The following is a 15,736-nucleotide window of genomic DNA, read 5'->3' as shown; positions in this document are numbered from 1 at the left end:
TACTACATCAACAGAAAGGTTGGATTATTTGGAGCAGGATTTGATGGAACTTGAGGGAAAGATGAGGAAAAGGGTCTCAGATTGTCATAATACAGAGGGCAAAGAAGGAGGACATCTAGCAAGGGCGTATCTACTGTTGGACATGCGCGACCTGGGGAATCTGATCGACGGGGCTAAGAAGGCCAAGCTTGGAGGTGGTCCCTATGGGACCAAGTGGATTATGGGTGATGTTTTCTAGATTCATTTTAGAATTTGATTGTAATAAGGAAAATGCCACTAGTGACTCTTTATAATTATTGTTGTTTTAGTAGAGATTTGGTCTATTTATCATATTAATGAAATGATGCAGTTATCGGCATTGAGTTTTCTCCAAAGCTATGTCGCTAGGACTACCTCGAGCACGATGAGGTCCCCAAATTAGGACGCGAATTCCGCAATACATGTTTAAATATCGCAAATATCCTTTTAATACTCTTTACTGACTTGTTTACCTTTTGTTTTTCTTCTTTTCTTTGTTTATTCCCATCCCCTAAGTTTGGTTTGTGCATACTGGCATCATCGGCATATCATACCAGATCTAGAGGTCCTCCACCTCCTCCTCCTCTAAGTGATCCTAAGAACAAAGGAAAGGTTAAGATGGATGATCTGAGCGGTATCAGGAAAGACAATGCTACACATGTAGAGAATGTTGAGACTTCGAATGGTCGGAGTACTCCGACACAGAACGACTTGGTTTTGCGATTAGAACAAAAGATACTGGAGTTATAAGGGGAACTTGAGTAGGTCTGTAACTTGGCAAAACTTTCCCTTACCCTGAATATTCCCGACATCAACCAACAAAACGCCCAAAACTCAACACCTCCTCAAAACACACAAAACCAGCACCCGCAAAATCCTCCCGCACCTCATCAATACGCCATGGCTCCCCAAAATCCTAATCCTCCACCAAAACCAACTCTTCCACGGCATCATCATCATCCGACCCAGTACCCACAAACTACCACATACCACACTCCTCAGAATGCACCACAGCCTACTCCTGACCCGCAAGACTCAACCAATGACCACCATTACGCCCAGATTCCCGGAGTCCACCAAAGCAATACCATATATGTGGAAACCTTACCCCACACCCCACACCCCACAACAGACCCTATACATACTCAAATCCGCCGAGAAGGACCTGCTCATCAAGAACATGGCAGAGGTACTCAAGAAACTTACCGGCGGGGTTCAAAATATTAAAGGGGGCAAAGCCGTTGAAGGTTTGAATTATGAATATTTATGTATTCAGCCAGATGTAGAACTGCCAGAGGGTTGCAAGCCTCCTAATTTCGAAATGTTCGACGGAACTGGTGATCCAAAGGTGTACTTGAGAACATATTATGACAAGCTTGTAGGAGTTGGCAAGGATGAAAGAATTCGCATGAAGCTATTCATGAGAAGCCTTACTAGAGACGCCCTGTCTTGGTACATGAGTCAGAGCCCAAAGAAATGGGTTAATTGGGTAAGCATTGCATCGGATTTCATGGATCGGTTCAAGTTTAACACAGAAAACGCACCAGACGTTTTCTACATTCAAAATCTCAAGAAGAAGCCAATGGAAACTTTCCGCGATTATGCTACTCGGTGGAGGTCTGAAGCTGCAAAAGTAAGGCCATCGCTGGAAGAAGAACAAATGAATAAGTTCTTCGTTAGAGCTCAGGATCCGCAATACTATGAAAGATTGATGGTTATTGAAAACCATAAATTTTCTGATATCATCAAGTTGGGAGAGAGAATAGAAGAAGGGATCAAAAGCGGAATGGTGACAAATTTTGAAGCACTCCAAGCCACAAATAAGGCCCTGCAGTCAGGAGGTATATCCAAGAACAAAGAAGTAGGTGCAGTAATGGTAGCCCAAGGTTCGAAGTCTCCTCTCACATACCAAACACCCCCACCCACATATCAGCCTTCACCTCCTAGATACCAACAACCTCCCACCACTTACCATACCTATAACACCCAGCCCACATACTACCACTCACCACCAGCCCGCCAAAACTACCAAAAACCTAGACCAAATTTCGACCGCAGACAACCCAGACAATACACCCCAATTGCTGAACCTATAGACCAACTGTACAAGAGACTGAAGGTTGCCGGTTATATCACTCCCATTCCCACTGTCGCCATGGAAAATTCCTCTCAATGGGTCAATCCAAATAAGACATGTTCCTATCACTCAGGAATAAAAGGTCATACTATTGATGAGTGTCGTACTTTGAAGGATAAGATTCAGACACTAATTGACACCAAAGTCATACAGGCAAAGGCTTGCAAGGCCATGAAAACTCACAGCCTTAGGTAGTGCAAGGACATGAAAACTTACAGCCATAGACAGTGCAAGGCACTATCCAGAGCACTAACTTTAGCACCCCTGACGATGCAAGGCAATGTAGTTTTGGTGCCTCTGATGGTGCCTTGTACTGTTATTTTGGCGCCTTTGAAGATGCCCCGCGCCGACGATGTTTATCCGAGCTACTTTTATTTCCTCCTCAATTTTGGGATGTGTACACTTATTGAAACCCTATCTTGTTCCCTACAACCCACAACACATAGATTTTCTCTAAAAATGGGAGCTCTCAAGAACCCAATATTGGGTCCAAACACACACGCAAGTATACGTGGTCGACAAGTAATAAAGTGATAAGAAAGTATTGTTCCCAAGAGAATTTCTTATCCACTACTACCTAAACTAAACTAGTCGCGAGTTATTTGTTCAAGAGATTATGAGGAGGATAATTGTGGTTTTTCTTTACTAACTAAATTACTACGAAACTAACAAGCAAATAAGAGAATAAGATCGCAAGTAGAGCCAGTAAACATGTAGGAGTGAATTCACTATGATAGGGATATTCGGGGGTTATGGGATTAATGCCTCTCCTATTGCATTTATCCGGTTGATTCAACTAGTTAACCTATGTAATTTGCTGATTAACGAGATCTAAACTGCTTGCGAAGTTCTTTCGATGCCTCACTCGCCTATTCAAGCCAACCTAACACTATATGTCGATAGAATCAGAATTAACTAGAACGAATATGCACTACCTGCAATAATAACAAGGTAAGTAAACTAGAATATGTCTATCCTAATCGCGAATCTATTCTCCAATGCCCCGATTCAAGAACTTACTCTATTCAATCTTATATGCAATCTATAGTTCTCACTTTCGAGTTCAACTATAAATTAGTAGATAGTATTCTACTGTTAGCTACGCAGTAAAATAATTGAGCACATGATTGAATAAATAAATTAATATGATAGAATCAAGAAATATTATCAACCTTCAAACAACAATAGTTAATAACAACCAATAACCCCAGAATAATAAGGTTCTTAGCCACTCATATTAATGACATCAAACTATTATTTTTGAATAATAAAAGCTATGAATACTAGATGAAAGATGGAATAATTATTGAATTCCGTTCTCCATTTGTGTTTCTACCTTTGTCACCTTTAAAACTGACCAACCTCCTAATAATCACGTCTAGGGGTATTTATAGGTTAGGGTTGGAGTCGCCAAACCCAAATTCAAGTGGAAAACGTTTAATGAAAGGACTGGGAAAGGACCCGACCTTAGAGCTCGCAAGGCCTGGTGTACAACACACCATGGAGCTGGCGTCACCCACTCTGTCGCTTGATGGATCGTGCCCAGGACCAGGCATCGCCTAGCCTAGCACTGTCATGTTCCTACCCTTGGGGACCATGATGGCGTCTAGCATTTCACTTGCTAGGCAAGACAACGTTAGATAAAGTTATTAACCATTTTTAACAATTCAAGTCAAATGAAGACCAATAAGCTGAATAAACCAAAATAAAATGAATAGACTAATAAACGGCGATATCCAAATACAATCCCAGAACTGGTGTCACGAATACACGAGGGTCTATAGTACTACAAATAATAGTCTGAATAAAAGCATAACTGTCTAAATCGAAATAAACATCTAAGGTAATGTAGAAGGGGACTTCAGGGTTGTGAATGTCGTGCAACTGTACCTCAAGTCTCTGTCAAGCATTGGATCCGAGCAATCTACTAACCGTCGTTAGGACCAATTCTAAAATCTGCACAAAAAGTATAGAGTGTAATATGAGTACAACCGACTCCATGTACTCTGTAAGTGCCAGCCTAACCTCGACGAAGTAGTGACGAGGCTAAGGTAGGTTACTTACAATAACCTGTACGCAGTAATAATAATAATAACAGGGAAGGAAACAGAAAATGACGGTAAGTAGTTAATTTATGAAAATAAGCTTAATCCTCGCAATTAGAGAACCCAAAATAACCGATCTCATAATTTCATATAACAAAGCTGGAAACCAACACAGTATCAACAACGAATAAAACATACACAACCCGTTATGGCACGCAACCCAATCCCACCGTACACAGACAATCGTACCTTATTCCACCATAACATCATTTATGAATATCAAGAATCACATATAAAATCCATTGCGGCACACAACCCAATCCAACCATATCATCATAATCAATGTCATAATCCTCCCTTATTTCACCATGTCATAATTTATCAATAACAAGTATTACGTACACAACCGTTGCGGCACACAACCTGATTCCACCATATCATTTTATAATTAATATCATAATCCTCCCTTATTCCACCATATCACAACCGTTGTGGCATGCCACCCGATCCATAAACATTTTCAATAAATGTAATCAATCCCATAGTTCAATTTACAAGAATCTCCACAATTAAGGAATATGAAAGGAAAGAAATATAAGAACCACGTCCTAATCAAAAGAATGTTACAAATAATACAAAATCAACAAAACAAGTCAAGTACGTGACAATTAAGGTGTGCAAGTAAGATAATTAAGGCAAGTAGCAATTAATCACGGAGTCATGGAAGGAATGGACAATTTAATACAAGAATAATTAATGACAAATAACAAAATAGTGGCATAGAAAGCAATTGAAGTATGTAACATGTAAGGCATGAAGAGAGATAATTCATGAAATACGAGAAAGACATGGAAACAATCATTTTGACAGTGTATATACACTCGTCACCTCACATATATGCTATTACATATAATTCACATAACATATAGTTCAAGGGTTCCTAATTCCCTCAAATCAAGGTTACACTCAACACTTACCTCATTCCGCAACCAAATCAAAGCACAATCGGGGCCTTTCCTCAAAAATTCGCCTCTAAACCAATCGAATCTAACCAAAATCGACTTAATATCATCAAACAATGCTAGAGAAATCAATTAAAATAGATAAAGCTAAGATCTTTATACTTTTTCCATAAAGTCAACTAAAGTCAACCCGGGGCTTGCCCAGTCAAACTCGGGTCCAATAGTAGATTTCGACTACCCATAACCCAACGAGTTCATATATGTGATTAGTATCAAAATTTTCAAAATCTTGATAAGGTTTCTTATTTTTTCATTTTTTGACTACCCATAACCCAAAGATTGGGGCTTGCCCAGTCAACCAAATCTCAATTTCTTATTTTTCAAAAGTTTGATAAGGTTTCACAAATTTTTACTTTGATTTGCATGATTTTGATGTTAAAATCTAAGATATATTGATGAAATAGTATTAGAAATGGATTAGAATCACTCACCCAAAGTTTGTAGAAGAAATTCCCTCTTCAAAATCGTCTCCTACCGAGCCTAGGATAAATATGAAAATGAGGCTAAAAATCCTATCCCTCAGCTTTTTGTCCAGTCGCAAATGTGACCTGGGGTTTGCAAATACGAAGACGTTATCGGAAAAGCGAACTCCCCACATCTCTGTTGTCATCGCAATTGCGACGACTAGTATGCAAATGCAAACATTGGATCTTCACATAAGCGATCAAATGATCGTAAATGTGATCTCTTCTGTTCCTAGGCAACCTTTGCAATTGCAAACAAAATATTCGCAAATGTGACCATTACAGACCAGGCCAAACATTGCAAATGCGATGCCCCTACCTCGCAATTGCGAGGTCTGCAGACCACACCAGCAACAAAGTGTCATGAGTTATTCTCAAAGTCCAAGTTAGTCTGTAGCCTATCTGAAACTTATTCGACTACTCGGGGATGTAAAACAAATATCAACACAAGTCTAAAAATATCATATGTACTCATTCGCGCGATCAAGAACATGAAAATTTACAACCGGACGTCCGAATCACGTCAAATCAACTCCGTTTTGCACCAAATAATGCAGACAAGTCAAAAATGGTGAAGTGAACCTATTCCAAGTTCCAGAACCGAAATCCGAACTCGTTAGAAGCAAAGTCAACCTACAGTGAAACTTAGGAACTCTTTAAGTCTTCAAATTACAAGTTTTCAACAAATTACGTTAAGTCAAGTTAGGAACATTCAAATTTGATTTTGGGCATACGCCCAATTCTGAAATCACGATACGGACCCACCGAGACTGTCAAAATATGGATATGAGTCAGTTTATACAAAATATTGACCGTAGTTAACTCAAATCATTTTAAAGGGAAAAATTCACATTTCCTTCAATTTTTCACATAAAACCTTTCTGGAACAAGATACGGAATGCGTACGCAATTCGAGAAACACTAAACGGTGCTAGTCAAGGTCTCGAAAAACATAAAAAAAAGGTTAAAACTCAAAATAACCCATCAGGTCATCATATTCTTCACCTCTAAAAAAACCTGGACTGGTAAAAAGGTGTGGGTATCTTCTCCACTTGTCCAACTCGGACTCACACGTGGCTGCCTCGACCAACTGACCTCTCCACTACACTCGGACTGAAGGATAACTCTTAGACCTCAAATTTCGGACATGTCGAGCTAGAATGGCAATCGACTACCCCTTATAAGTCAAATCCTTGTCCAATTGGACTGAGCTGAAATCTAACACATGGGACAAATCACCGTGATACTTCTGGAGCATGGACACATGGAACACTGGATGGACTGCTGATAAACTAGGTAGAAATGCGAGCTTGTAGGCCACCTCACCAACTCTCTCAAGAATCTCGAAGGGTCTGATATACCTAGGACTCAACTTGTCATTCTTTCTGAACCTCATCACACCCATCATGGGTGAAACCCGGAGCAATACCCTATCTCCAACCATGAATGCAACATCACGAACTCTCCGATCCACATAATTCTTCTTCCTTGACTGCGTTGTGCAAAGTCGATCCATAATCATCTTGACCTTTTCTAAGGCATATTGAACCAAATCGGTACCCAACAACCGAGCCTCTCCTGACTCAAACCAACCAATTGGCTAACGTCACCGTCTCCTGTACAATGCCTCATAGGGAGCCATTTGAATACTCAATTGGTAGTTGTTGTTGTAGGCAAGCTCCGCAAGCAGCAAGAATTTATCCCAAGAACCCCGAAAATACATAACGTAAGCGCGAATCATATCCTCCAATATCTGAATGGTGCGCTCGGACTCTCCGTCCATCTGGGGTTGAAATGTTGTACTCAACTCAACCCGTGTGCCTAACTCACGTTGTACGGCCCTACTGAAGTGCAAGGTGAACAGCATATCTGGATCAGAAATGATGGACACGAGCGCACTATGAAGATGGATGATCTCGCGGATATAAATCTCAGTCAACCGCTCTGAAGAATAGGTAACTGCTACCGGATTAAAATGTGCTGACTTGGTCAGCCTGTCCACAATGACCCATACCGCATCGAACTTCTTCTGAGCCTGTGGGAGATCAACAACAAAATCCATAGTAATACGCTCCCACTTCCACTGAGGAATCTCCAATCTCTGAAGTAAGCCACTAGGCCTCTGATGCTCGTACTTTACTTGATGATAATTATGACATTGTTCTACATATGAAACTATATCCTTCTTCATTCTCCTGCACCAATAATGTTTCCGCAAGTCCTGTTACTTCTTGGAGGCACCCGGATGAATGGAATACCGAGAACTGTGGGCCTCCTCAAGATTCAACTCACGAAGCCCATCCATATTGGGCACACAAACCCGACCCTACATCCGTAACACCCCATCATCTCCAATAATAACCTACTTGGTACCACCTTGTCGCATTGTGTCATTAAGGATAAGAAAATGAGGGACATCATACTGACGCTCTTTGATGCACTCATATAAGGAAAACCGAGAGACTGTGCAATCTAGAACACGACTGGTATCTGAAACTTCTAACCTCACGAACTGATTGGCCAAAGCCTGAACATCTGATACTAGTGATCTCTCGCCAACTGGAATATACGCAAGGCTACCCATACTCACTGCCTTTCTACTCAAGGCATCGGCCACCACATTGGCCTTCCCGGGATGATACAAAATGGTGATATCATAGTCTTTCAATAGCTCCAAACACCTTATTTGCCTCAATTTGAGATCCTTTTGCTTGAACAAATACTGTAGACTCCGATGATCTGTGAACACATCACACAATACGTCGTAGATGTAATGCCTCCAAATCTACAACGCATGAACAATAGCTGCCAACTCTAGGTCATGAACATGGTAATTCTTCTCATGAACCTTCAACTTCCACGATGTGTATGCAATCACCCTGCCATCCTACATCAATACTGCACTGAGCCCAATACGAGATGCATCACAATATACTGTGTAGGATTATGAACCTGTGGGAAACACTAACACTAGCGCTGTAGTCAAAGCAGACTTGAGCTTCTGAAAGCTCAACTCATACTCTTCGGACCACCTGAACGGAGCACACTTTTGGGTCAATCTGGTAAATGGGGATGCTATGGATGAAAACCCCTCCACAAACCGATGATTATAACCTGCCAAATCTAAGATACTCCAAATCTCTATAGCTGAAGTAGGTCTAGGCATGTTCTGAACTGTCTCAATCTTTTTAAGATCTATTTTTATGCCCCGCCTGATATAACATACCCCAAAAGGCGACCAAATCTAACCAAAACTCACACTTTGAAAACTTGGCATATAACTGACTATATCTCAGATTCTTAAGTACAATCCGATGATGTTGCTCGTGCTCCTCTCGAATGCGGGAGTATATCAAGATACCATTGATGAATACTATCATTAAAGAATCAAAATAGGGCTTGAATACCCGGTTCATCAAATCCATAAATGTTACTGAGGCATTGGTCAACCCAAATGACATCATTAGGAACTCATAATGCCCATATCAAGTTCGAAAAACCGTCTTAGGGACATTCGATGCCCTAATTTTCAATTGATGGTAGCAAAACCTCAAATCAATCTTTGAAAACACTTTGACGCCTTGAAACTGATCAAATAAGTCATATATCATCGATAACAGATACTTGTTCTTGATAATGACTTTGTTTAACTTCCAATAATCTATACACATCCTCGTCGACCCATCTTTCCTCTTCACGAACAACACGGGCGCAGCCCAGGGCGAGATACTAGGTCTAATGAATCGCTTATCAAGCAAACATTGCAACTTATCCTTCAATTCCTTCAACTCCAGCGGGGCCATATTGTACGGTGAAATAGCAATGGGTTGAGTTCCTGGAGCCAACTCAATACAGAAGTCAATATCTTTGTTGGGTGGCATTCCCGACAGATATGCAGGGAACACCTCTGGAAACTCACGCACAACAGGTACTAAATCCATGGAAAAAACCTCCACACTCGAGTCACAGACGTAGTCCAAATATGCTATACATCCCTCCTCGACCATACACCGAGCCTTTACAAAAGAAATAACCCTGCTGGTAGAATGGCCATGAGTCCCTCTCCACTCTAATCGAGGCAAAACCAGTATGGCTAAGGTCACTGTCTTGGCGTAACAATCTAATATAGCATGATAAGGTGACATCCAATCCATGCCCAAAATAACATAAAAGTCTACCATATCAAGAAGTAGAAAATCTATACTAGTTTCAAGACTCCAAATAGTAACCACACGCGAGCGATAGACACGATCTACAACAATAGAATCTCCCACATGTGTGAACACATACACTGGAGCACTCAAAGAGTCATGAAGCACAACTACTTATGAAGAAAAATAGGATGACACGTAGGAATAAGTAGAGCCCGGATCAAATAGAATTGAAGCCTATCTATGGAAAACTAGAACAATACCTATGATAACGGTGCTAGATGACTAGGCCACAGGTCTAGCCGGGAATGCATAACAGTGGGGTTGGGTCCCACCACTCTGACTTGTGTCTCTTAGATGACCTCTAACTGGCTGGCCTCCACCTCTAACAGCCTGAACTTTACGTCTAACGGTCTGACCTCCACCTTTGGCTGCCTGACCCCTGCCTCTAGTTGGATGAGCGGGCAGTGAAACAACAAATGTCGGGACCATGGCACAAGAACTCTATTGTGTCATGCTCTCGGACAAAACCTCTTAATGTGACCAACACCCCCACACTCAAAACACATATCCTGTTGTTGTGGCTGCTGAAGCTGTAACTGACCCGAACGGGCCGGATATCCATGCTGGTAGCTCTAGATCATAGGCACACTAGCTGATGGTGCACTATAGGATGGCTGCCCACGATGAGATACATAAGGGTCACGACTACACGAAGCACTGTGGGATGCCTGAAGTGCTCACTAAAATGGCCTAGGGGGATGGACTTTACCAAAAGTATCCCTGCCTCCAGATGAGGCACTACTGAAACTACTATAATAATGAGACCTCTTATCAGACACCGACCCCCTATCCTGACCACGAACCATCTCGATCGTCTAGCAATATCTACGGCCCTCTGGAAAGAAATATCATTTCCAGTTTCCTTGGCCATTTGTAGCCTGATACTGAAAGTGATCCCATCAATGAATCTTCTCACTCTCTCCCTCTCAATAGGGAGTAAAACAATGGCATGGCGAGCTAGGCCCACAAATCGAGTCTCGTACTAGGTAATAGTCATACTACCCGGCTGAAGACACTCAAACTGCCTACGTTAATCCTATCTCAAATCAAAGGAATGAACTTTTCCAGAAATGACTGTGAAAACTGATCCCAGGTAATTGGAGGTGAACCAGCTGGTTTAGTTAACACATAATCCCTCCATTATCTCTTGATAGATCCGGTCATCTGGAACACTGCAAAATCAACCCCATTGGTCTCTATTATACCCATGTTGCGCAACACCTCATGGAAACGGTCCAAGTAATCATGTGGGTCCTCAGAAGATGCACTGCTGAAATGAATAGGGAAGAGCTTGGTAAACTTGTCCAGCCTCAACAACGCCTGAGAAGACATAGCGGGCCTATCCTCGGCATGTGCTACCACAACCGATTGAACTACCCCAACTGGCTGAGCCGCTGGAGTCTGATACAAGGGAGTCTCCTACTCCGCGGTGTGAGTAGCGGGAGTCTGTGCTTCTCCCCTAGCCTGAGAGACGGTTGGTGCCACCAGGAATTCACGTGTCTGGGCCACACTCTCCATAAGGTCCACCAAGTGGAATAGAGCATCCTGAAGCGTTAGAGTGGCTATGAATCCCTCCGGGACCTGAGCTGGTCCGACGTGTATGGTCTCAACTGGGACCTCCTCCTCATGATCAATCTGAGGCTCCACAGCGGGTGTTGCTGCTCGAGCTCTAGGATGAGCTCAGCCTCGGCCTCTGCCCCTGGTAGTAGCTGTCATAGGGGGATCCGGCTCCTGTCCGGCTGCACTGTGCATGTTCTCGCCATCTACAAGAGAACAAGAATATAATGGTTCAATCATCAATGATAGACTAAAATCGCACGATAGAGAAGGAAATAATTGATTTTTTCCTAAACTCCATGGCCTCTGGAATATAAGTACAGACGTCTCCGTATCGATCCTCCAAACTCTACTAACCTTGACCATGACTCATGAGACCAAGGAAAATTCCCTGGTTCCTAAATTCCCACCCTCGAGACCATGATGATGCCTAACATTTTACTTGCTAGACAAGACAACGATAGATAAAGTTATTAACCATTTTTAATAATTGAAGCCACATAAAGAACAATAAGCTAAATAAACTAAAATAAAGTAAATAAACTAATAAACAACAATATCCAGATACAATTCCAGAAATGGTGTCACGAATACACGAGCATCTAGAGTACTGCAAAAAATAGTCTAAGTAAAAGCATAATTTTCTGAATCGAAATAAATAGCTAAGGTAATATAGAAGGGGACTTCAAGGCTGTGAACGTCGTAAAGTTGTACCTAAATTCTCCGTCAAGCACTGGATTCGAGCAATATACTAACCGCCGCTAGGACCAACTCCAAAATATGCACAAGAAGTGCAAAGTGTAGTATGAGTATAACCGACCCCATGTACTCTGTAAATGCCGAGCCTAACCTCGACGAATTGGAGACGAAGCCATGGTGGGTCACTTATAATAACCTTTACGTAATAATAATAATAATAATAATAATAATAATAATAATAATAATAATAATAATAATAATAATAATAATAATAATAATAATAATAATAATAATAATAATAATAATAATAATAATAACAGGGAATGAAATAGGAAATTACAATAAGAGGTTAATTTATGAAAATGAGCTCAATCCTCGAAATCAGATAACCCAGAATAACTGATCTCATAATTTCATATAACAAAGCTGGATACCAACACAGTAACAACAACAAATACAGCATACACAACATGTTGCAGCGCGTATCCCGATCCCACCATACAAACACAATCCTCTATTATTCCACTATAACATCATTTATCAATATCAAGAATCACATATATAATCTGTTGCAGCGGGCGCAACCCGATTCCACCATATCATCATAATCGATGTCATAATCCTACATTATTTCACCGTGACATAGTTTATCAATAACAAGTATTACGTACACAATCGTTACGGTGCGCAACCCGATCCCACCATATCATTATACTCAATATCATAATCCTCCCTTATTCCACCATATCACAACCGTTGCGGCGTGTAATCCGATCCATACGTATTTTTAATAAACGTAATCAATCTAATAGTTCAATTTACAAGAATCTCTACAATTAATGAATATGAAAGTGAAGTAATAAAGGAACAATGTACTAATTAAAAGAATGCTACAAATAATACAATAGCAACAAAACAAGTCAAGTATGTGACAATTAAGGTGTGCAAGTAAGACAATTAAGGCAAGTAGCAATTAATCATGGAGTCATGGAAGGAACGAACAATTCAATACAATGATAATTAATAATAAGTAATAAATTAGGGCATAAAAAGAAATTAAAATATGTAACAGTTAATAAATGGAGTGAGATAATTCATGAAATAAGATAAAGGCATGGAAACAATCATTTTGACGGCGTATATACACTCATCACCTCGTATAAACGCCGTTACACACGTAATTCACATAATATATAGTTCAAGGATTCCTAATTCCCTCAAATCAAGGTTAGACCCAACAGTTACCTCGCTCCGCAACCAAATCAAAACTCAACCATGGCCTTTCCTCTAAAATTTGCCTCTAAACCAATCAAATCCAACCAAAATCGTCTTAATATCATCAAACAATGCTGGGGAAATCAATTACAATACATAAAGCTAAGACCTTTACACTTTTCCCAAAAAGTCCACAAAGTCAACCCGGGACCCGCCCGGTCAAAACCCAGGTCCAGTGGTAGATTCTGACTACCCATGGACCCACGGGTTCATATATGTGATTAGTTTTAAAATTCGACCTCAAATCGACTCTCAAAACTCAATTTCTTATTTTTCAAAAACTTGACAAGGTGTTAGAAATTTTCACTTTGATTCTCATGATTTTGATGTTATAATCTAAGATAAATTGATGGAATAGGATTAGAAATGGATTAGAATCACTCACTTAAAGTTTGTAGAAGAAATTTCCTCTCCAAAATCACCTCCTACCGAGCCTAGGGTTCCAAAATATGAAAATGAGGCTAACATTCCCGTCCCTCAGCTTTTTGTCATGTCGTAGAAGTCGAAAATTCGGCCTCGGGTTCGCAAATGCGAAGAAGTTATCGCAAAAATGAACTCCCCACATCTCTGATGTCAGCGCATTTGCGACTACTAGTTCGTAAATGCGAACATTAGATCTTCGCATATGCGATCAAATGATCGCAAAAATGCGATCTCTGTTGTTCCTAGGCCACTTTCATAATTGCGAACAAAATGTTCGCAAATGCGACCATTACAGACCAAGCCAAACATCGCAATTGCGATCCCCCAACTGCAGACCACACAAGCAACAGAGGGTCATAAGCTATTCTCCAAAGTCCAAAATCAGTCTATAGCATATGCATAACTCACCCGAGCCCTCGGGGATCCAAACCAAGCATCAACACATGTATAAAAATATCATACAAACTCGCTCGCATGATCAAAACACTAAAATAATTCCTAAAACTATGAATCAGACATCAAAACATATAAAATTTTCAAAGAAACTAAAGATCATGCAAATTAACAACTGGACGTGCGAATCACGTCAAATCAACTCCGTTTTGCACTAAAGTTTTGCAGACAAGTCATAAATAGTAAAATGAACCTATTCCAAATTGCGGAACCTAAATCCAAACTCGGTAGTAACAAAGTCAACCTACGGTCAAACTTAGGAATTCTTTAAGTCTGCAGATTACTAGTTTCTAATAAATCACGTTAAGTCAAGTTAGGGACTTCCGAATTCGGTTACGGGCATACGCCCAAGTCCCAAATCACGATACGGACCCACCGGGTCCTTCAAAATATAGTTTCGGGTTCGATTACACAAAATATTAATCGTAGTCAACTCAAATTATTTTTAAGGCAAAATTTCACATTTCCTTCAATTTTTCACATAAAAACTTTCAGGAACAAGGCACTTGATGTGCAAACAAATTGAGGAACACTAAATGTGTTAGTCAAGGTCTCAGAACACAAAAATAATGACTAAAACTCAAAATGACCTAACGGGTGAACATGCGCCTGGTTCTGGAACTTGTCTGATTTTTGCCTTTTCGTGCTCCTTTTGAATATCTTTGACATCCTTATGTGCAACCTTCATGGATTTTCATCCTCCATTGATCTTAAACATAAAATTGACACAATTAAGCTCAAATGTCGCACAATTAGCTATTAAAACACTAAAATGTAAGGTAAGTAATGCACTAAAATATACATTTATATCCATACATCACTAGCCCACACTTAAACGTTACTTGTCCTTGAGTCAACCAATAATTCACACTATTCTTGAGCACTTTATATTTACACAATTGAAGCACACTATACCAATAAACACGGTTGATAGCAACAATTAAGCTGAGCCTATGCAATCACATATACTTCCCCTTTACTTATACCCTTGTTCAAAAGAAATATTCACAACGAAGACAACATGCTCGTAACAATCCTAGCCTAAACAACCAACTCAATACCAAAACGCACTCAGGTCTTGTACATCCAACATCACTGAGAAGTCTAATAACGTTACATATCCCTCGTGATACCATGTGCCCTTAATCATCAAGAACAAAAGAGTAAGTAGAATCCACACATTCAAATAAAATGCTCAAATATAATTCAAGAACTCACATATATCAATGAAACAAATCGCTCACTCTTACAAAGAAGTCACGTGCATGCAATTGGCACCATAGGCTTGCCCTTAATGTAAATCTCTGATAATGTAGGCTCACTCAATCTAAAATCAAGTAGGACTTTTTTCTAGTTATAATGTGGGTTAAGGGACGAGCGGGATATATTTAAGAATAGTGGTTCACCATCTTAAACATTTTAGCACATC

At 40.3% G+C, this 15,736-nt stretch overlaps 2 protein-coding genes across 2 annotated transcripts; one reads left to right on the top strand and one right to left on the bottom strand.

The window, feature by feature from the left end:
* The first annotated feature begins 1,198 nt into the window (after window positions 1-1,198).
* On the top strand, window positions 1,199-2,350 carry LOC138902319 (uncharacterized). The gene is made up of 2 exons (XM_070190166.1): window positions 1,199-1,651; window positions 2,270-2,350. Exons 1-2 carry the CDS (start codon window positions 1,199-1,201, stop codon window positions 2,348-2,350), a joined length of 534 nt encoding a protein of 177 aa, XP_070046267.1.
* Window positions 2,351-7,292: 4,942 nt separating this feature from the next.
* Window positions 7,293-10,329, bottom strand: LOC138902318 (uncharacterized). The gene is made up of 5 exons (XM_070190165.1): window positions 10,182-10,329; window positions 9,236-9,977; window positions 8,639-8,718; window positions 8,053-8,425; window positions 7,293-7,881 (listed from the first exon to the last, which is right to left on the bottom strand). The coding sequence occupies exons 1-5, from the start codon at window positions 10,327-10,329 to the stop codon at window positions 7,293-7,295; spliced, it is 1,932 nt and encodes a 643-aa protein (XP_070046266.1).
* Window positions 10,330-15,736: the final 5,407 nt, after the last annotated feature.

The sequence above is a fragment of the Nicotiana tomentosiformis genome, chromosome 12 (assembly GCF_000390325.3).
Source record: "Nicotiana tomentosiformis chromosome 12, ASM39032v3, whole genome shotgun sequence".
Classification (NCBI taxonomy): Eukaryota; Viridiplantae; Streptophyta; class Magnoliopsida; order Solanales; family Solanaceae; genus Nicotiana; species Nicotiana tomentosiformis.
This window is presented reverse-complemented; position numbering and strand designations above follow the sequence as displayed.